At 34.3% G+C, this 22034-nt stretch overlaps 1 protein-coding gene across 1 annotated transcript; it reads right to left on the reverse strand.

Annotated features, from left to right (window-relative positions):
• Positions 1 to 173: 173 nt before the first annotated feature.
• Positions 174 to 21354, reverse strand: LOC115874691 (protein borderless). Its single transcript, XM_030889927.1, has 14 exons — positions 21137 to 21354; positions 9140 to 9404; positions 6948 to 7105; positions 6768 to 6891; positions 5978 to 6056; positions 5759 to 5922; positions 3902 to 4068; positions 3588 to 3735; positions 2861 to 3061; positions 2688 to 2801; positions 889 to 1006; positions 772 to 836; positions 584 to 715; positions 174 to 534 (listed from the first exon to the last, which is right to left on the reverse strand). Exons 1-14 carry the CDS (start codon positions 21338 to 21340, stop codon positions 434 to 436), a joined length of 2040 nt encoding a protein of 679 aa, XP_030745787.1. The 5' UTR covers positions 21341 to 21354; the 3' UTR covers positions 174 to 433.
• Between the last annotated feature and the right edge of the window lie 680 nt (positions 21355 to 22034).

Below are 22034 nucleotides of genomic sequence, written 5' to 3' on the forward strand. Positions count from 1 at the left end.
TGTTGACAAATCTATTGTCCTAAAATTTCTGTAAATATAAAAGACGTAACCAAGGAAAATGGTAGTATTTTTTATGAATAATGTGAAATTTTACAGTTTAAAAAAAATATTAAGATTAGGCCTCTTATTGAGAATGCGGATTATTCCAAGAAAATTACGATTCTTAACTTTTGTTTTTTTATAAAAGATCTTAACTTTCAGTTAAGTCTTTGTTTTTTGATACATTTTTTAGATTCATCTGTTTGATACAATTTGGACAAGAAAGTTGTTCAAAACATGAAGGTAAGTGTTTTTCTTCTATAAGTAAAAATATATAATTGTTTTTTGTCTGGACAACATTAATTGTTTTATAAAATCCTAATAAAATACATGCATACCATTTCCCAATATTCCTTACTAACGTTTTCGTTTTTTTTTTTGAAATTGCAAAATACTACTTTTTCAGGAGTTCGGGATTTCGTTTGAAAAATCGCTTTTTAACAAAATAAACAGTAACAAAAATGACACCAAGAAAAGCCAGGCCAGCTATAATTCCTAGAAAGAAAGTAATTATTGTTATTGCTTTAATATCAATTATTTTTACCTGTGGATATAGCTCTAATGCTCTTAAACCCTGGATATAAAGTTCTAATTTTTTCACTTATTGCTTGCTGATCGTCTATGGATATGGCTAATACTTGTATATCGTACTCTGAACCTTCTATTAAATTTCTTACTGAAAATTTATAAATACATAAATAATAAAAAAATACTTTTGCATGTTATAGTTACTTAGATAGTTTGTTTCTATAGTATCAACAGATCCAAATATATAATCCTCAGGACCTTGAGTCCATCTGAAAAAATAAATAAGTATTGGGAATTACTGTATAATAATTTTTAAATCACCTAACGACATAGTGCCTTAGGAATTCCATTCCAAAGTCTGGTGGATCCCATGTAACATAAAGCCCTTCATCTGTTGGTCTTACATCAACATTTCTTGGATATCCAAGTGGTGCTGGACCTAAATCAGAAATAAGAACAAATTGTATGCTCGTAAATCTATCTACCTATAAGCTATATCAATTAAACTTTTAGTTACGTAATCGAGGGCGCGATTTTTAAATTCATTGTTGCCAACCGGGGATATGTTCGGCGCCAGGCTGACTAACTGGAATTTAAATTTCCCGCTGGGGATTCAGGTGGTAGCTCTGCTGTAGAAAATGTCAAGTTGCCACATTTATTTATTTATTTCCTGCCATTGTCATTAGTTTTGACACTTTAGTTTTGTATTACGGGTTTTTGCTTTAAATTAATTGTGATAATTTAATCTTTAAAATGTTTACTAGCAGACCTTGCACTCGAACATTGTTCTTTTTAGAACATTTTTAGTGCGAAGTATACAAGATAGCTTAATAGTCTATGCAAAAAACTCATCTCAACCTTATTAGAATATTTCGGCAAGCGGTAGTAATAGGTCTTTGAGTGTGTTTAACCCAGTGCTGTAAAAGAAGTTAGTTTTGTTGTATAAATAATAACTATTTATATATTTATAATTATTTCTGTTTCCTAAAATATTTTGATTAAACGAAAATAAGTAAAAGTGGGAAACGCTGTGCCGATCAAGCTTAATCACGTGACTAAAAGTTTAATTGATAAGAACTACGGTAATCGCAAAACAATTTCCGATGCATGTGATCAACTTTGAGTGACAAGCGATGGCGACAGCGCTGCCAGATTGTGATGGATTTATGAGATGAATCTTAATTTAAAAGTGACAAACAATATATTTATTATATTATTTTTTAAAGATTTTTACGTTTTATTTTTAATTTGATAACTAATATTTTAGTAATTAATTGATTTATTTGTTTTATATAGCTCATTTTACTTATTACATATTGGCAAAAACTAGTCCATTATAAGGATTATTCTCAACGTTATTATGGGATATTTATTTATTTATTGATGTACATCTTGCAACGCCATAAGTGATAGTAACAAGTAAGAGGATGATATTAATGCACAAACTAATAATCACAGAATTTGATAAAAACTAACCTAGAAATAACTTTCAAAGTAGTGTAATGTGCTTATCAAACTTACTTCTCTGACTGCAGTCAAGGATAATAAAGGAAAGGAAGGAATGTCACGTTCTCATTCAAAATAGTTTATCATGGAAGCTACAAGCTCTTTCCTTCGACTGTTTAAATGCTTTGGCATATTTTTAACACATAATTTCAAGAAATGCAATACAAAAACTCGAAAATTTAGTTCCTAAAAGAACTGTTTGTGCTTTTAAAGTACAATTTTAGAAAAAGACTATGAAAATAGGCAAAAGAACGAGAGTTGCTCACAAAGATTCAACAACAACACCATATTATACAAAATAATTACTGACATTAGGATAATTGTTAAATAATAAATGACAACCTTGCTGAAAACGGCGCAATGTGAGCAACACAGCGATAATAAAATTCGGTTTAAACTAATTTTTGCAGCTTTAATCTAAATAAAATATCTGTTACAATCATTTGCTCTATAAAGTCAAATGAAGAGCTGCTTGGTATCTTAAATTATACAACAAATTTAAATATTTTTGCCAACATTTCATTTAGTCAGATTTATAGACTTTAGTATCAATGTCAATATGATTGATGACGTGCATCGGAAAATGTTTTGCGATTACAATATATTTGCTTTACCTCTGTAAAGATTGGTTTCTTGTTCCATGCTTTTGGTCCATATCCTTACTGATTTACTGAATGGACCATCTCCAGCATCGTCTTTACATAGAATCATAAATTCATATTCTTGTCCTACAAATATATGCATTATTAACTTTTCTGAAAAATATAAAATGTTAAAAATTGTTTGCCTGGTTCTAAGTTGGTAATAGTTGCTTCTAAAGATCTGGAAGATGGTACTTTATACGTTTTCCAACCAACTGTACTCTCAATCTTTTTATACCACACACTAAACTCAACATTCTTTTGTCTTCGGGATAACCATTTCAGATGGACAGAAGTTGAGGATGAGACCGCAGATAAATTGTATGGGGCACTTGATGGTATATTTTCTGCAATGAAAGTTATCGTAAGTCTTAAGTAGTGATGGGATAACTCGAGCGAAAATTCGTTCGAGTACTCGATTATTGAAATAACCGACATCGCTCGATTATGAACGAGCGATGCAAGTGACGAGTTACGAGCGACGAATGCAAGCGATCCTAGAAATAAATTGAAATCCGATTTTAATGTGACATACTCGATAAAAAGCCTAGCGAATTTTCTACATACATTGCAGGTAGCAAATTTATACGACGTTATCCGTTGCGTATTTGAGTGACAAAATTTTACGACCTACATCGACAATGCCTTGAAATAAACTTAATCAAACACGCGATCAAGCGAATCGCTCGTCGCTTGCTACTTGCCATTCATCACCGAAAGAATATGTGCTCTGCGCACGCAACTTACTGCTTGGCGTTACGAGTACAACAAGCGACGGGCGAAAAACCGTATTTTTAAATACGAGCGATATTTCGCTCGATTCAATAATCGAGTACTCGATACTATAAGTTTGTTTGTGTTAATGATACTCACCTACAAGTAATTCAGTTTCAGCAGTTACAGTTGCAGCTTTATTGGTGGCTGAACATTGGAAAATACCTCGGTCATCTTCTTCAATATCGGTGATAGTGAGATTGCCTTCGTTTATGGAATATCGACCCATGGGTAGTGATGATCCTTTCTGAATATATTCATCAAGATGATATAATGTATATTGAAAATAAAAATGTTAACCACAATACACCAAATAACTCAACTACAATTTTGGACATTAATAAGAAGAATATTATGTATTCTGATGAATTGTGGTTAGCAGATCTGTATTTTTTTACGTTGATGTTGTTTACCTTATACCATACTATCATCGGTTTATGGCCATTATCTCCATCTGTAGCATCGCAAGGAATTTCAACAGTTTCTCCCAATTTCTTTAGGTAAAGATTCTGAGGAGTTCTTGTGAATATTGGAGCTCTTTGAACTATAACGTACATTGATGGAGACGGTCCTTGAGTTCCTAAAAGTTGTAGCGTTGATTGAAGAAATAAGAAGATGCGCAACCTTATGGGCGATTTCGTGGCACAAAAGCTGTCCAAGATATAGCTGGCGTTACCGTCAGCCTGTCCGAGAATTCCGATATTTAGTTTAGCTCTGCGCTGCTGCGCGCTGATAGTCGTTTACAGCACAGCGGATAAAGAATACTGTACCGTAGATTTTCTTTCAGTCGACAGAGTGAGTGGTTGCTGGAGACAGCGTTCCCAGAACTACTGATTAATCCGTAGATTTACGGATTTTGGGTACAGTACGTTAATAATACGGATTTTCTATCATTAAACAATTTAATATGATATATTATATGATTAAACAAAGAACGGCGTTAGAGTTGGCTTGGTAATGAAGATCACTGATATTTCATAGTAAAATATTATGGTAAATGTCAATAATCGTAATTTCCAAGCCAACTAAACGACTTTTTTCAATCATACGGCACATTCAGTACATGTTAAAAGAATTTTTATTTTTGTTGTTTATTCTATGTTTAACACGAATAAATTTTCAATACATAAACGCGGATTTTTCATCCAAAGATATTTTCGTCAAATGTATTATAGATATTACACATTTTTATATGGCAACACTGTCGCTTTCAGATCCAAACCGTTTTCGATACGTCTTCGCTGATCGAATTGGAGAAAATAAGTGTTTTATGTGGTGGCCGCTGAACGATTGGTGTCTCCACCGTACAGCACTTGAGACACAATGGGGAATCAAATCAGCCTGTCACGAATTCGCCCATTAGGTTGCGTAGTTCTTTCATTCAACGATTCTTTTAAGTGTGGATTTTAAGCTTAAGCTTTTAACCAAGCTGGTTCTACACTTAGAATTAAGTGCATCCTTACGGATGCACGTCCCCCCCCCCCACAGTATCCAGCAATTATTGGTTTATTTAAAAAATAACAGCTCATGCTTAAATATGACTGAAGTAACGAAACGACAGACGACGCATTACGGATTCATATAAACCCACACTAAGTCCATAGTAGACTGGAATGCCCGTCAAGATTTTGGATCGCGAAATTGTTTTGGGTCGCAACCGTTGTACGCGATCTGGCGCTGCTATAGCGGTTGCTAAGAACAGCCACAAACAAAAACAGAAATAATTTTCACTTGTCTATATCTCTTGTCAAAGTCAGAATCTTCAAAAATTATAAAATCTTTTAAAATCTAAACCGCTCTCATTGAAAAAATTCCGAAAGTGTTTAAAACGTCCATTGTCAAAGTAATTATTGCTATCTTATGAGTTTAATTTAAGTTCTTTTACTCAAACCCGTCATATTTGTGAAAAAGTGGTATTACAAACTTAAAAAACTGTGCTGTGAACTGTGATCTGCAAAAACCATCGTGGATCGTGGTATAACGTCGGTTTCCAATGTTTCGTAGGTATTTCATACATGTCCTTATATAAAATAAAGTTTCTTGTATGCAACACACTGTATTTTATTTCTAAAATTAAAAGAAAATAATAATAAATTTGAATAAACCATATTTGGCGATATAATTCCGGAAAATGCCGAACCGCCCCCAAATTTTCAAAAGCTTTGGGTCGCGACCATTGCAAGAATAGCGCCAAATAGTGTTTGCATTGTCCTTATGGGCACTTTCCAATCTAAACTTGTTTCATTTATCTATGACTAAGACTATCTTACCCAAATCGTTATACGGAGTGCAAGTATAACTCCCACCATGAGTTTCGTCGACTTTGTTAAAATACAAGCTTCCATTTTTTCTGTAAAATACTCCTTGGACGTTGTAAGGATCAAAGAGGAATCCGTCTTTCTCCCAGCGTAGATTTGTTAGTGGCGGATTGGCTCTAAATGACATATATTATTTTCTACTCGTATTTCATTGAAAGAGGAATATGTTACCTGAAATGGCAGTCGATAAGCGCTGGACGCCCAAAAGGTAGGTAAATTTCTGGCGGAGCGTAAATAACCTTAGCTTTATCTGGAATAAAATTTATTAATTTGATTATTTTATATATTTTACTTAAGAAAAAACTCAAAATTTAAGTGAGGGTGCAGTCAATAATCACCACACAGGCTAATAAAACTGTTTTTTCAAATTTGTCAAGCTTTCGAGAATTTTGTTTCCATCATCAAGACAGTTTGACTGAGTCAATTAGTAAAAAAAAACAACCTCTGCACAATTTTTTTTAATTTGCTAAGACTAATTTCTACATTGTTGTTTCGAGCCCGATCAAACAGTGACAAACAACGTAGAAATTAGTCTTAGTAAATTTTGAAAAAAAATTGTTTTTATTTTTTTGTTTTAAAAAGTAATGTCGTTGGATATGTATTTTAATATTTTATAAAGGAAATTTCCTTGTATTCCATTGTCATATGATGCTAGTTTTAATGCCTTTTTGTGCAGAGGATGTTGTTTTTACTAATTAACTCAGTCAAATTGTCCTGATGATGGGAATAAAATTCTCGAAAGCTTGACAAATTTGAAATGTAGTTTTATTAACGTTTTATTAGTGATTTAAATTTTGAGTTTTTTAAGCTTAATCAGGCACAATTAAACCTGCCGTGTAACGACTAAACCTGCTAATATTTGACAAATAATGATGACGTAACGGTCAACGATGACTAAACAGTCTTTATATAACTTGCAACGTAGCCATATTCTTCCGTAAATCAGACTATAGATACTTACATTGTACATTAAGAAAAGCTTTAGCCTTTTGAACATCGCCTACATCATTACTAGCTTCGCATTCGTATTCTCCATAGTCTCCCATATCGGTAGGATGTATCACAAGGGTTCCATCTTTTTCCATCTAAAATGTATTTTTGAAATAAAGAAAATGAAATAAATTATATGTTATGTATATACCCATGATCTTTGCGTCAGATCCTGATACTCGCTTAGAGGTATGTTGTCTTTCATCCATCTTAACTTATATGACAAGTCTTTAACCACGCACATGAATTTAACCTCTTGTCCTTCTTGTACAGTTTGATTGATAGGAGGTATCGCCAGTAGGTTACCTCCTGCAATATAGAAATATTTTTATCTTTATTTATCGCATATACAGGGTGGCGCTTCTCATACGCCGCGGAGCTCCAAGGAGAATGACAGTTTGTATTAAAATGAAATTTTGTGAGCATATTTTTTTTTGTGAGTTAATTAAGACCACTTTTTAAAAATATAGAGAGTTCTACAGGGTGTCCCCAAAAAAGGTTACATATCAAAGTTGTGTTTTTGTTAAGGAAACACTATATATTAATTGATTTTCGGATTCTGGAAGAAAAATAAAGGTGAGTTTTATAAGAGAAGTATATGACTAAAATGTAAGGTTTTTGACATTAACATTTTCTAGAAATAAAGAACAATTTTTAAGTTACAATAATAAAAGCTACCTAAATTAGAATTTACCCGGTATAGACTAATATGTAGTTAAATTAACTATTGTACTTTAAATCAAATTAAAACTTGATCCAAAAAGTTATACAGAGTGAGACAAAATTAATATTGAACATTGGTCACCTTTAAAAGTATGTTACTCTCTTATTATTTTAAATGGAACACCCAGTATATTATTCCGATATTTAATGGAGAATTCATGTCTCTTCAAAATACTATTAAGGTTGCCTACCTCCCAAACAAAGATTTTCCTAGATATTTTTATTTACATGATTTGATCTGGGTAGATCTTTATTATTTGATAAAATCTAGGTGGCTATGATATGTCTGACGCTACTTCAACATAGCTGTCTAATTAATCCAACTTTAACAACTAGTTATCATTTTGTGTCACTTAAAACACAAAAAAATTCGCAGAAATTTGCCGAAATGCAAACTTATACTAAATCAGAGAGAATTGATATCAGTTGGTGAATGAAGAGTGTGCATTCGCCAATTAATAGAATACTTAAATGCTCCTGATTTTGTCTAGTCTGTGTTTTTTAAGGGGATATGTTAAAGACAGTGTTTAAAAAACTCGACCAACTATTGTGGACAACATGAGAGAAATTATTTTAGCTGCATTTCGACGTAGAGCTCCACATCTAGCTAATTTTTGTCACATAATTATAAGTTTATATAAAGTTTTAATTCTGTAATAATTAAAATATGTTTTAAACGTATATATTTTTATTACCGTTGAGTATTTTACTCTACAATCTTTATTTTTTGTTAAATTAACACAAGGTATATCACAGCCACCTTAGATTTTTTAAAATAACAAAGATCTACTGACGTAAAATCATATAAATTGAAATATCTAGGAAAATCTTTGTCTGAGGGGTAGGCAACCTTAATAATATTTTGAAGATATATAAATTCCTCATTGAACACCGGAATAACGTACTGGGTTTTCCATTTAAAATAAAGGAGTAACTTGCTTTTAAAAGTGACTAATGTTCCATGTTAATTTTGTCTTACCCTGTATAACTTTTCTGCTCAAATTTCAATTTGGTTTAACATACAATGGTTACTGTAATTAAATATCAGGCTATACAAGGTCAACTAAAATTTAGGTAGTAGCTGTTATGGAAATTTAAAATTTACTCTTCATTTTCACAAAATGTGAAATATGTCAAAATCCTTGGATTTTAGGTATATGCTTCTTTAATAAAACTCACCTTTGTTTTTTTCCTAAAATCCGAAAATCAATTAATATATAGGGTGTTCCATTAGAAAAAACACAACTTTGATGTGTAACTGTGTGGACACCCTGTATAATTATATATATTTTTATAAAATGCTTTCAGTTAACCTACATATGCTGCCAAAATTTCATTTCGATATAAACTACCGTTCTCCTTAGAGCTTCCGCGGCATATGAGAGGCGCCACACTGTATAGGCTTGGTGCATTCTCTGCCGGTGCTGCCGTGGGCTTATAGGTATTCTTCTTTAAGATACAGACAATTGAAGTACATAAATATATTAAAAAAATGTAGCTGAATAGTAGAAACTTAAAGAATGAAAAAACCGGCATCAAGTTGGTTTAGAAATATGGAGGAATATGTATGGTATGTCATATAACAAGTAGTTTGTGTTTATACTCTGTGTTTATACTAACCACTCACTGTGAGATGAAACCAAGTCCCGTTATTTCTATAAGATGGAGTTCTGGTAGGAAATCTAATCCGACATTCATACCATCCGGCATCTGACTCTCTGATGGAGGTAAGATTGATGGAAGCTCTACCATAATGCTGTACGGGTCTCTCCAAAGTAGGGGGATGAGGAGAATGATGCAGATGTTTATCTAGAAGATGAATTCTTCCCGAATACTCATCCGATTCTTTTATTTGATCGTCTTGCCATGAAAATATTTCAAAATCCTAAAAGGAACGATTCTTTTATTGATTGTATTTGTTTAAACTATACATCATAAATAATTCACTATAATACTTATTAGTTATTTCAGTTAATATACAGGGTGAGTCTTACATAAGTGCAAATATTTTTAAGGGTGGTATATTTCGACTCCAGGAACGTTTACATTAACGAGTTTTTTTCGCAAAAAGAGATGTCAAAAATCGTGCATTTTCTTTTAAATTTTCTTGATTTTAGAAAACTTTTTAGAACTGCCTGTTCACCTCAATTTTTTCCACGGTATAGTGTCAAAGAGGAGATAAATAGTGTCTTAATCTCTGATATTCCCATGGTTACGGCTTTACTCTATGGTTACAACACTAAAAAGGATGCAAATACAGAAATTTTTTAGAATCTCTTAGTGCGAAGTGGTACAAGATAGCTTTATAGCCGTATCAAAAAAAACTCATCGCAATTTTATTAGACTATTTGGCACGGGAAAGCGGTAGTAATGGCCCTTTATGTCCCTTAAGTGCTGTTAAGAAGTTTTGTTGATGTAAATAATAACTGTTTATATATTTATAATGAATTTATTTTTGTTTCCTTATTTTACTTTGATTAAAAAAATATATAAAAGTAGGCAACGCTGTGCCTGTCAAGCTAATCATTTGACTAAAAGTTTATTTGGTATGAACTGTATATGAATTTTTATACAATTTTAAATAAATAATTATCAAATGTAATACCACAAGGTGTTTCGCGATTACCGAATAATACTTTTACCTGACACGAAATGCGTTACCCGGCAACACTACGACTCCGAAGGAGGACTAGTGTTGCCAGTATCGCATTGAGTGCCAGGCAAAAGTATTAGGTAATCCCGAAACATCGAGTTGTATTCAAAAGATTATATAACGAAATAAAGTACATAATATAATAATTAAACAGAGAAGACCAGGCTACTAGTAACATAGCAAGTTGCCGGACGAATTTACGTTTACCCGATTTGCGTTCGTACTAGAGATTCACTGCCGATGCCGGCTAGTCGGCTGGTCAGGCAGTACGCAGTTGCAGTTGTGCTTGGACGGGTCGGTCGTGACACTAGGAATACGACGCGAGGAGTGCCGAGTATTTATTATTTTCATTTTAGGTGTTTACCTTCACTTAAGGTAACATTTAAAATAAAAATACTTAAATATTTATTATTTGAGTGTGTTTACAAGCCAAAATTAAAAATAAATAAATTCTCTAAACCCGAAAAAAAAACTAAAATATTATTCTAAATAAAAAAAGTTATAACAAGTGTTCAAAAAGATCACCTTCTTGTGCTAGATAGAAGCCTAGGCGGTCGTAAAATCCCCGTCTGGCATTGGCTAACATATTAGGGCTAATAGTTTGGAAAGCCTCTCGTATTTTTACTTGAAGCTCATCCAGATTATTAGCCCTATTATGACCATACACTTTGGATTTTACATAACCCCACAAAAAGAAATCATTGGGAGAAATATCTGGTGATCTAGCGGGCCACAAAATAGTTCCATATCCACTAATTAAACGGTTGGGAAAAGTATTGTTCAAATATTCGTGAACAATACGGGCATTGTGGATAGGTCAACCACCTCAGCAATTTGATTACTTGAAAACGTGGGATTTTGATCCGCGGTAACACAAATGAACACTTGTTTTAACTTCTGTTTTTCATTAATCAACACATCAGGCTTTTTGTGTTTTTGTGGGAACACGCGCCCATTTGTTTCAAAATTATTAATGACTCTTGATACAGTAGGTAAAGATGGAATTGGCCTGTCTACAAAAGTTTGTGGAAAAATTGTTTGTATATCCCGATAAGACCTATTTTGGAAATACCATTTTACAATTTGAATTTTCTCACGAACTTCGTAAACATCCATTATTTTACTTAAAAAATAAATTTTACACGAGAACTGTTACCGAGAATCTATGTATTCGTTTTGGCTATTAAAACACGAATAAATACAAATTCTGAAACATTCTTATCCCATATCTACCTATTTTTATTTTATCGCATTTTTTCGCCTGCGTTTTATCCGGCGGACGGGTATACGCTAATTCGTCCGGTTCTGCCTATGTTACTACTACGGTGGTCCGGTCTGTATAATATATAATAATGTAATATATATTAATTCAGAAGTCATTTCTGTCAGTTCCACAAAATATCCCGTCAATTCTTATTACAAAATGGCAAACTGTAGTTTTGTTATTAATACTAATTATTATAATAAAAATGTTTAAGATAAAAAGGATATATAGGGAAATTAAAACAACTATGAGTGCACGTCATAGGTGCACGTCATCAATGACACCATGCGTCGTCTTATGCAGTTTACTGGTGGTCGTATTGATGTGCAACCAAAGTTATTTTAATTTCTCGATATATGTCCTTCTTATCTTAAACATTTTTATTATAATAATTATTATTAATAACAAAACTACAGTTTGCCATTTTGTAATAAGAATTGACGGGATATTTTGTGGAACTGACAGAAATGACTTCTGAATTAATATTTCAAAAAATGACAGTTACAAAATGGCCACCAAGCAATAATCACTTAAATGATTATCACTTATTAATCACATCCTTCTATAGAGGAAAAATATACATAGAGTTGTATAATCACAAAAAGTATATTTATTAGCCATTTATAAGAGGAATCCTTTATTGGTATGTACCTAAATAGCAAACATTAGTGTAATGTTAAAAGAACATTTATAACACAGAGTTTGTTACATAATTTATTAACACAAAAAATAACACAATCACATTTTACACGAAACAAGGTTACATTATATAAATATATGCGAGTACGTCGATAGATTAATTATGAGTGTAGATATTACAGTCCATAGGTAGAATTTTAACATGTAGAGGGCGTTACATACTCCCCCTTTGGAACTTTAAGCGTCTCGCGAAAGTTACAACATGTATTAGTCTTCATCATCGAAAAATCTCTTGGGTCGTCGAATTCTGGTACCTTTTCTATGTGGTGGACGGCCTCTGGATCGGATAGGTCTTACTGGTTCGGGGTCTTCTTCACCTATGTATTTGCTAAGGGCTGAAGAATGGTATGTACCAACTGGTACCAGTGGAGACTGAAGAGACGCAACTTGATACGACGTCGGAGATACGACCTTTAGAACGGTGTAGGGTCCATCCCTTTTTGGAACAAACTTAGATGTATAGGATTGGGAGCCTTTACTAAGACTATGTGTGTTAACGAGAACCTTTTCGCCTACACTGAATTGCTGAGAGCGCCTGTGTTTATCAGCATGTGCTTTAGACGAATCTTTTCGCAATTCATTGGTCTCTTTAGCATTGGACAAAACGCTAGCCATTATCTTTAGTTTAGGTGTTATCTCGGGAATAAAGTTTTCGTTATCGACAATAGCTCGTAGATCACGCTCTACATCGTTTGGAGTTCTCAACTCACGGCCAAAGGTTAAATAGGCTGGGCTGTAGCCAGTAGATAGGTTAGTCGCGGATTTCATAGCAAACCTCACCGAAGACAGCGCCTCCTTCCACTTAGTATGGTCCCTTTCAACAATAATGGACAGTTGTGTCTTGAGGTCTCTATTTCTTCGCTCTTCTGGATTAGCAGCTGGATGGTACAAAGGAATAAGACTCTGGGTAAACCCAAGGACATGGGCGACCTGTTGTAAGACATTAGTGACAAATTGGGTACCATTGTCGCTAATTATCTTTCTTGGTGTACCAAATCTTAAAATAACTTCGTCAATGAGGCATTTTGCACATGCTTCGGCTGTGGCATTCTTAAGAGGATATAGTTCAATCCATTTGGTAGTGGTGTCCTCCACAGCAAACACCCATTTTTCGCCGGTTTCAGCCTCTGGAAGCGGTCCGAATAAATCCATGGCTAAAGTTTCAAATCGCTGTGCCAGAACTGGTGTTTGGATCAAACCAGAAGGCTTAAGATTGGTTGGTTTGTATCGCTGGCATTCTATGCACCTTTTGATGTGGTTGGTGACATCTTTTCGCATTGTAGACCAGTAAAATCGTTGAGATATTCTTGTTAGGGTTTTGTCAACTCCATAGTGTCCTGCCAATGGAGAGTCGTGGAACTCGCTGAGGATACTGGGTACCTGGTCCGAAGGAACAACCAACTGAGCGTCCTCTGAGTCAGAGTCGCCGTTATAGCGGTGCAAAATTCCCTGGTCCATAATATAACCTCTATTGGTCCATCTAGCAAGATCGACAGCATCAGGATTGGTGTTCTCGAAACATTCGATGATACTTCGCAGGTATGGATCATTTAACTGACCCTCTCGCGTTTCGGCAGCTGACTTACTAGGTAACAGAATAGTAACGGTGTTTACAGGAATTTCTGACAGCTCATTGATATCTGCCTCGACCGGTGGTCTGGAAAGCGTGTCCGCGATGACGTTTGTTCTCCCTGGAAGATAGTCAATCTTCAGATCAAAAGCCTGCAACTGGAGCGCCCATCGGGCCAATCTTCCAGTAGGTGACCTAAGTGACATTAGCCATCGAAGGGGCTGGTGATCACTCATCACGTGAACTTCTGTGCCCTCGATATACCCACGAAACTTGTTCACTGCATACACTAGTGCGAGAGCCTCTCGGTCGGCACAGCTGTAGTTTTTCTCGGCCGATGTAAGTAAGCGGCTTGCATACTCAACAGGTCTTTCGTCTGGTCCCTCCCCCTGGAGTAGACATGCGCTAATGGCGTAAGCGCTGGCATCTGTTTTTATGACATAAGGCTTGGTAGGGTCAGCTTGTCGTAAAATTGGCGCAGAGGTTAATAGAAGTTTCAGATGTTCAAATGCTTGATCCTGTGTGTTTCCCCATAACCATGACGCATTTTTCTTGGTTAGGTCACTTAGCGGTTTGGAGACTGTAGCAAAGTTTGGAATAAACCTGCGGAACCATGAACAAGTTTGCAGGAAGCTTATAACTTGTTTAGCATTCTTCGGGGCGACCCGGTTAATGATCGCAGCAACCTTGTCGGGGTCGGGCTTGATTCCGTTTGTTCCAATGATATGACCAACATATTTAACTTCCCTAGTGCAAAACGTGCATTTCTTCCTATTCAACTTTAATTTGTATAGACGCAGACGGTTAAACACATCCGTCAGGTCTTTGACATGTTGCTCGAAGGTAGGAGACATGATAATTAAGTCATCAAGGTATCCAAGTAGTCGAATGTGAGGCAAACCAGCACAAAATCGATTTATTAATTTCTGGAACGTAGCAGGAGCCGTGGAAAGGCCAAAGGGCATCATTTTGTATCTAAATAGACCAAATGGTGTGACAAAAGCGGTCTTGTCACGATCTTCTTCTCTGACAGGCACCTGATGATAACCACTCTTCAGATATAGTGTGGTTATGTAGTTGGCTTTTCTAGTAGAATGGATTAGATCATCTATCCGGGGCAATGGATACTGAACTTTCTTCGTGACTGCATTCAGTCGACGGTAATCAATGCAAAGGCGAGAAGTTCCGTCTTTCTTGGGCACAAGAATGGCTGGAAAGGCGTACGGTGAATCGCACTCTTCTATAATGTCGGCAGCCAGTAGCTTATCAAGTTCTTGACGCAAAATCTCCCTCTTCGCAGGTGACAAACGGTAAGGAGGGACGGCAATCGGTTCCTCATCAAAAAGGATAATTTGATGCTCAGCATATGGAGTGGCTTCAGTACCCTTTTCGAATAAATCTTGATTTTCCTCTAACAAGGTCTGTATGGCTTCTTGTTGTTCATTTGAAATAGCTGACGAACTGTTGTCATGTTGCAATTGGGGCGGACAGCCATTTACTTCAGGGGCAACAGACAAAATATCAGTAACTTCGTATCGCAATGGCAAAGTATTAAAAGGATGATCATTGAAATAATATTCTTTCTTAGGTATGTTAAGGCCAATATCAAATAGTGATTTAAAATCAACGCCAAGTAGTGTCTTACTATCCTTATGGTCTGGGACAGCAATCATTTTCAAATTTCCTTTTCTTCCCATAACCTCAATGAAGCACTCGAATAGTTTGGCTTCAACTTCTCTAGGTATGCCATCAGCAAATACTAGTTTTATCGTCGTGGTCTCAAATGGATGTTGAATGGCATCAAAGTGTCTTAAGAGTTTTGCACCAGCAATGCTGCATTTTGCTCCAGAATCTACGAAAGCAATACCTGATTTATTTTGTATATTAACAGGTAACATTGGTCTTAAAAACAAGCTATCCAATGAGGCAGGCACATTGACATCAGCAGCCAGTGTTTCAACTGAGGAAACAGCACTCGTAGAAGGCTTGGGTTTACATCTGGGACAATTGGAAGGAATATATCCAGGATTTCCACAACCATAACAAGATATTGATATAGATGGCTGGCTGACAGTACGAATTTGTTGAGTTGAAGGAGTCGCTAAAGTTTTCTCAACGGATTTGGCTTTGAATTTTCTGCACACAGCTTGAACATGTCCCTAGGCCTTACAGAATGAACATCTCTCCTTAGGCTTCTCTACAGTAGAACTGTTGTTGGCATTTTGTTTGGTTTCAGCTATGCTGGCTTCAATGGTTCTACATTTATCTATCATTTCCTGGAAATCAGCAAAGCTATGACGAGGAAGTTTTTCCCTGATATTATGGTGAAGGAGCCCATAAACCATTTCCAACTTATGTTCTTCTGGTAAAGGAGGTTCTATAGTTAACTTAGAAAGCAGTGCTCTTGCCTGGTTCACGAAAAGGTCCATTGGTTCCTTGGCAGTTTGCTCTCGAGAGAACAAATCTCTATAGATCTGATGAGCAGGCTTGTTAAAACCAAAAGCATGACGTAATGCATCCAAAACTTCTGCCCATAAGATGGTTGGTGTTTTTGTACCTTGCCACCACACCGCAGCTGGGCCATCAAGCAGCATAGGTAAGCCTTTAACAGCATTCTCATCAGAAATGTTTAAACAATCCTTGTAAACGGTGATTGCATCAATGAAAGCTTCTACATCTTCATCAGTCTTCCCAGAGAACCTTGAGTCACATTTGGAAAAATTGGCAGCTGCACTTTGGACTGAAGTGGTTTGAGGTGGACTTCGAAACATTTCCCTCATTCCAGAAAGCAATGCTTAAGCTGTTCGTTCGTTAAAACTACCGGATTAGCCGTATTTTGGAAGATCGAAGATTATAGGACATCAATTACTTTACTTCAATTAATTTAGACACACAGGCAACTGTAATGTCGGTACAGGCGACTGTACTAAACATCAAACCAGAATCTTGAAAAAGAATTCTTCACAAAATGGTGACCGCGAATAATAAATGTCGGAACAGGAAACTGTAAATGCCGGTACAGGAAACTGTAAATGTCAGTACAGGAAACTGTAAATGTCGGTACAGGAAACTGTAAATGTCAGTACAGGAAACTGTAAATGTCAGTACAGGAAACTGTAAATGTCGGTACAGGAAACTGTACTAGCGGAAGCAAATTACAGGAAACTGCAAATGTCGGTACAGGAAACTGTACTAGCAGAAGTAAATGACAGGAAACTGTAATTACCCTTTTGACACATAGGAATCTATAATTTGTCAAAATGTCGATTGTGGTTAGAAAATTCCGGGAAAATGACGGAATGCCATGTGGAAATGGAAACTTTGAAACACTGTTTTTCCTTTTTGAACACCAATTAATCAATCAGTGTGCTGTACACTGCACACGACGAGTTTAATGTTCACTTACATGTCTTTATTGTTTTTAAAGTTCACAATCACTTCATAAAGTTTCAAAGTTCAAATGTTCACTAAAAGTCATTGGGGTGGTTCACTATTAACCCCGGGCACACGTTGGGACGACAGTTTATATAACACAGAGTTTGTTACATAATTTATTAACACAAAAAATAACACAATCACATTTTACACGAAACAAGGTTACATTATATAAATATATGCGAGTACGTCGATAGATTAATTATGAGTGTAGAGATTACAGTCCATAGGTAGAATTTTAACATGTAGAGGGCGTTACACATTTTAATTCTAAAAACTAAGAAAATGAGTTTAAACTATTTTTATACAAACTTCATAACCGCTGGCTTTATAAGTACAAACATTTATACATAAAGGTTCTTTTAATTGTCATTAGTTAGTCCAACAAAGCGCTTTTAGGAATCTCATCCCCTTAGGGACGAAAATAAGGGATGAAACTTTGTAAGAAAATGCTTTACCATCTGCTCTAGAATTATGAAATTTTGCATAAGAAGGGTTCTTAACGTGACATCAATAAACGCTCGAAATAATTTCTTGGAACGTAATCTCTTTAGGGCAAAAAGCTATACGACAATTTTGTTACGTTTGGGTTTAGAAATATGAAATATTATATTATGACTTTATTGAGAATTAATATGAAATTTTTATGGGATAGGGGGATGAACGATAAATTGTAGGTATACAGAGTGGTCCGAACTGTATTCCGGAAACTTCGGCAGCATATTCTCCAGATAAAAATAAGTAAACACGTTTGTATAAGTGTATATCCTAAAATGCTTAGTATCGGAGATACAGGGTGTAGAAATTTAATTTTTATTTCGATTTTCTTCAAATGATTTCTTTAGTAACCTCAATATTTGGATGAGAAATTGTGTCTGGGAGTTTTTTGACATGAGAAATTTGATTTTGATGTCAAATGACTCTTATTTGTAGGGGGCGCCACCTACATGGGTTTTAACTTTAACCATAGACTTAAAATAATTTAAGTCTATAGTTTTAGCTGTTTTGAAGAATAATAACTTTACAGGTACGAACCAAAAAGAAACCGCTAAATGAAAAAATATACATTTTTGTAACTTTTGCGTAAAAAATGTTTTTTGGTAAAAATCGCTACAAGCAACCGTTCTCAAGATGTTTATAATGGAAATAGTCAATACATGTCATTATTGATAAGAAATAAACACGTTGAGAAGTTAGTTATTTAACTAAAGTATAAAAATTTTGTGAAGTTTTTATTTTTTCAAATTAATCATAAACTTTTCTGCGAAAAAATGATAATAAAACAGTTTCTGTTAAACTTTTGACACAAAAACATTTCAAATTTATGATTTCAGTCTAATAACTATTTAGTCAAAATGTTTAATTTATGTCAATGATGGCACGCATTGATAATTTCCATTCCAAATATCTCGAAAACCATTACTTGAGCGATGAAATCGCGAGTAAATTAATTTCGGGAGACGATAATGCAATTTTATCGTCGTGTATAAAACAATATTTTTTTTTCATAGCGAGTTACGATTTAAAAAATATTCATAAATTATTATTTGAAGGAATTTATTACGAGTGGAAAAATATTGTGCTGGGTTGGCGTTGGTTTCTATGTAATTTAACAAATGAATAAAGCTGTCTCTTTACTTGTCAGTTATTCTCTGGTTGTCAGTTTTGAGTCAATATTTTTTAATTCTTTTTCGTGTCGATTGCTGATTGAATTGGAGCCAGAAATGGCTCAAAACGAAATAAGTAAATTACCAACAGATATTCAGGCTGAGGCGACAAACGCCATATCCAAACTACTTCCATCCCGAATAACTTATGAAAAGGGATACAAAAATTTTCAAAAATGGAAGCAATTAAAAAACGTGCGAGAAGAAATAAAGTTTTTGACCTATCCTCGCTGTTAAAGTATAATTTAATCTACCCTTGCGGTTAAAGTACTATTTTATCTACTACTTTTGATAAATATAAGGCAATTTTAACAGTTGCTATGGAAAAAATAAACTAAACTGACTTGGTTGTTCATGAGAGCTCACCACTTTTTGTAGTGGAAGAATTATTTTGCGAGACTGGGCATTTTTTACATTCTATGTTTTTGATGGCATTTTATTTCATTTTTAGATTTGTGTCTCAGTGGCTAAGTAACCAGGTTTTTTTAAGATTAAGTTTTTATACTACTAGGCCAGTAAGCGAGGGTTTTAGGTACCGATTGACGTGAAATTTTAACAGTGAATAGAGATATATGTAAGAAATAAAAGTTACATAGTAGCGATGTGTGCTTTCACCCTAGGGGTGACCGTCACCACTTCTCGGAGGTGAAAAATAAATCACCCATTTTAATTGCAAAAATCAATAAAGGGATGAATTCTAAGTAAAAAAAGTTCTATAACATTTTTTCAGAAAATTAATATTTTCCTAGTTATTTAGGATTGAAAATGTTGATTTTTCATTTAAAAACTGCATATTTTTCTGCCATTTTTTATAAATAACTCGAAAACCTTGCGTTTTATCGCAAAACTCGTTTAAAGCAGAAATGAATCTTTTGGAATAACTAAACGATTCATTTTCTGTTGATTATCGTAGGTATAATAAAAACGGAGTGATCACTCTGTAAAGATGATTTTTTATTTTTCGAAAACTAAATTGCAACATTTTACCGTAAAATAATAGCGGAAGAACACATTTTTAGAAGAAAATGAATTTTACCGTTTTTAAAGTGCTTGAAAGTGAGACCTTTTAAATACTTTTTTAAAAAAGTTCGTAACTCAAAAAATCCCGGAGTTATGATAAAAATAAAATGGCCACCTCATTTTTTCTGAAAAAAATTAACAACAAAATCTATGACCAAAATTATAAAAATAAAAATTAAGCGTAATACATGTACAGTTGGCTATATTTAGGTACTAACAATGGGCTTTGCAAGTTTGAGCGGTTTAGAATACCTAAATTTGGAAAAAAGTTGAAAATAATGAAAATTTTTATTTTTTAAAAAAATTTATTTATTTTGACATATCTCAAAAACTAAGCATGATATGCAAAAAATGCAACAGAGTAAAATTGAAGGTCTTCTTTTTGCAATATTTTTGCGCTTTTTCAATTTTTCTGTAGATCTCTTTATTTCGTAGATATTACGTTTTTTAGTGTGACTTGCGTGTAAGGACCACCTTGTTTGAGCCCTTAAAACACCCAAAAAATGAAGCATTTCGACTTTTCAACTATAGAGGTTAATTTGTAGCTCATGTAATTTCCCCACAAATTTGCAGTTTTTATTTTTATGATTTTAGTCATATATTGTATTGTTTTTTTTTCGAAAAAATGAGGTGACCATTTTATTTTTATCATAACTGCGCGAGTTTTTGAGCTACAAACTTAAAAAGACCTTTTAAAAAAGCATGCAAAAGGTCTTCTCAAGCACTTTAAAAACGTTCATATTCATTTTCTTCTAAAAATATGTTCTTTCGCCATTATTTTACGGAAACAGAGTTGCAATTTAGTTTTCGAAAAATAAAAAATTACCTTTACAGAGTGATAACTGGGCTGTTATTACACCTACGGTAATCAACAAAAAGGCAATCGATTCGTTATTCCAAAAGCTCCAGTTTTTCTTTATATGAGTTTTGCGATAAAAGGCAAGGTTTTCGAGTTATTTATAAAAATGGCAGAAAAACATGCAGCGTTTAGATGAAAAATCAGCATTTTCAATCTTAAATAACTCGGAAAATATTAATTTTGTGAAAAAATGTTATAGAAAATTTTTTGCTTAGAATTCATCCCTTTATTGATTTTTCTAATTAAAATGGGTGATTTATTTTTCACCCTCGAGAAGGGGTCACACTCACCCACAGGGTGAAAGCACACATCGCTACTATGTAACTTTTGTTTCTTACATATATCTTTATTCACTGTTAAAATTTCACGTCAATCGGTGCGGGTGTCAAGAATTCGGAGGTAATACCCTATTTTTATCCTCGCTTACTGGCCTATACTACACATACTCACCCCTCTTCTCCATGACAGCTTGTAAGGGATGGGATAGTCATGGGGAAAGTCGATCTCGCAATCGAACACCACGTGATCACCCACCGCGGCCGTATGGTACCTGGGGATGTTCTCCTCTTCGTCGAAGTACGCGCTTTTGCTCACTGCACACAACGAAACGAGATAGAGGATAGCGCACTTCATGTTCCAGCTCGAGACTGACATTAGGAATCGTACCGAATTACCGAATCAAGTACGCCTTCTCTATAGAGCTGGGCTACTTTATAAAAATCAACTAAAATAAAAAAAATGTCTAGATATTACCTATTTGGCGGACTCATCTCTCCAAAAAATCCTATAGGGGTATTTCGCCACTGCAAGAAAATCTACAAAATAAAATTTAGTTATTTATTTTTTGTAAACACTTCTGCGTTGATCCAAACGGAAACTACTTGTCAGAAATTAGGTTTACAGATATACAAAATTTGCCTAACGAACAAAAAATGCTTAATGTTTCGGAAAGTTTATCTCTTTCCGTCGGTCGTCGGAAGCAAAAAAAAATCAAAGAATAAAGAAAAAAACTATTTAAAGTATGTAAATTCAACTATTCGAGAACACTTTAGTTTTTTCAAACAGATACGTCTACAAAAACCGTTGACTTTCTCCTAAAATGATATTATATCAAATTAAACTTCAAAATTAACAATTACTACCTAATAACAATTACTTAATAAGGTAAAACCAAAAAACCCAAACTTTCTGTATGATTATTTTTAATTTTTACGTATGTTATGTTTATTTATGTTATGTTTTTTAAAATCAAAGAAGCGATTGCCATACATTACTAACATCTACAGATGCATGAGCAATACATTTATTTTTATTAGATTGTATTAAAAAAGCCTCTTTTATTTTTCTT

Source organism: Sitophilus oryzae, unplaced genomic scaffold, assembly GCF_002938485.1.
Source record: "Sitophilus oryzae breed Bouriz unplaced genomic scaffold, Soryzae_2.0 scaffold_1297_pilon_pilon, whole genome shotgun sequence".
Classification (NCBI taxonomy): domain Eukaryota; kingdom Metazoa; phylum Arthropoda; class Insecta; order Coleoptera; family Curculionidae; genus Sitophilus; species Sitophilus oryzae.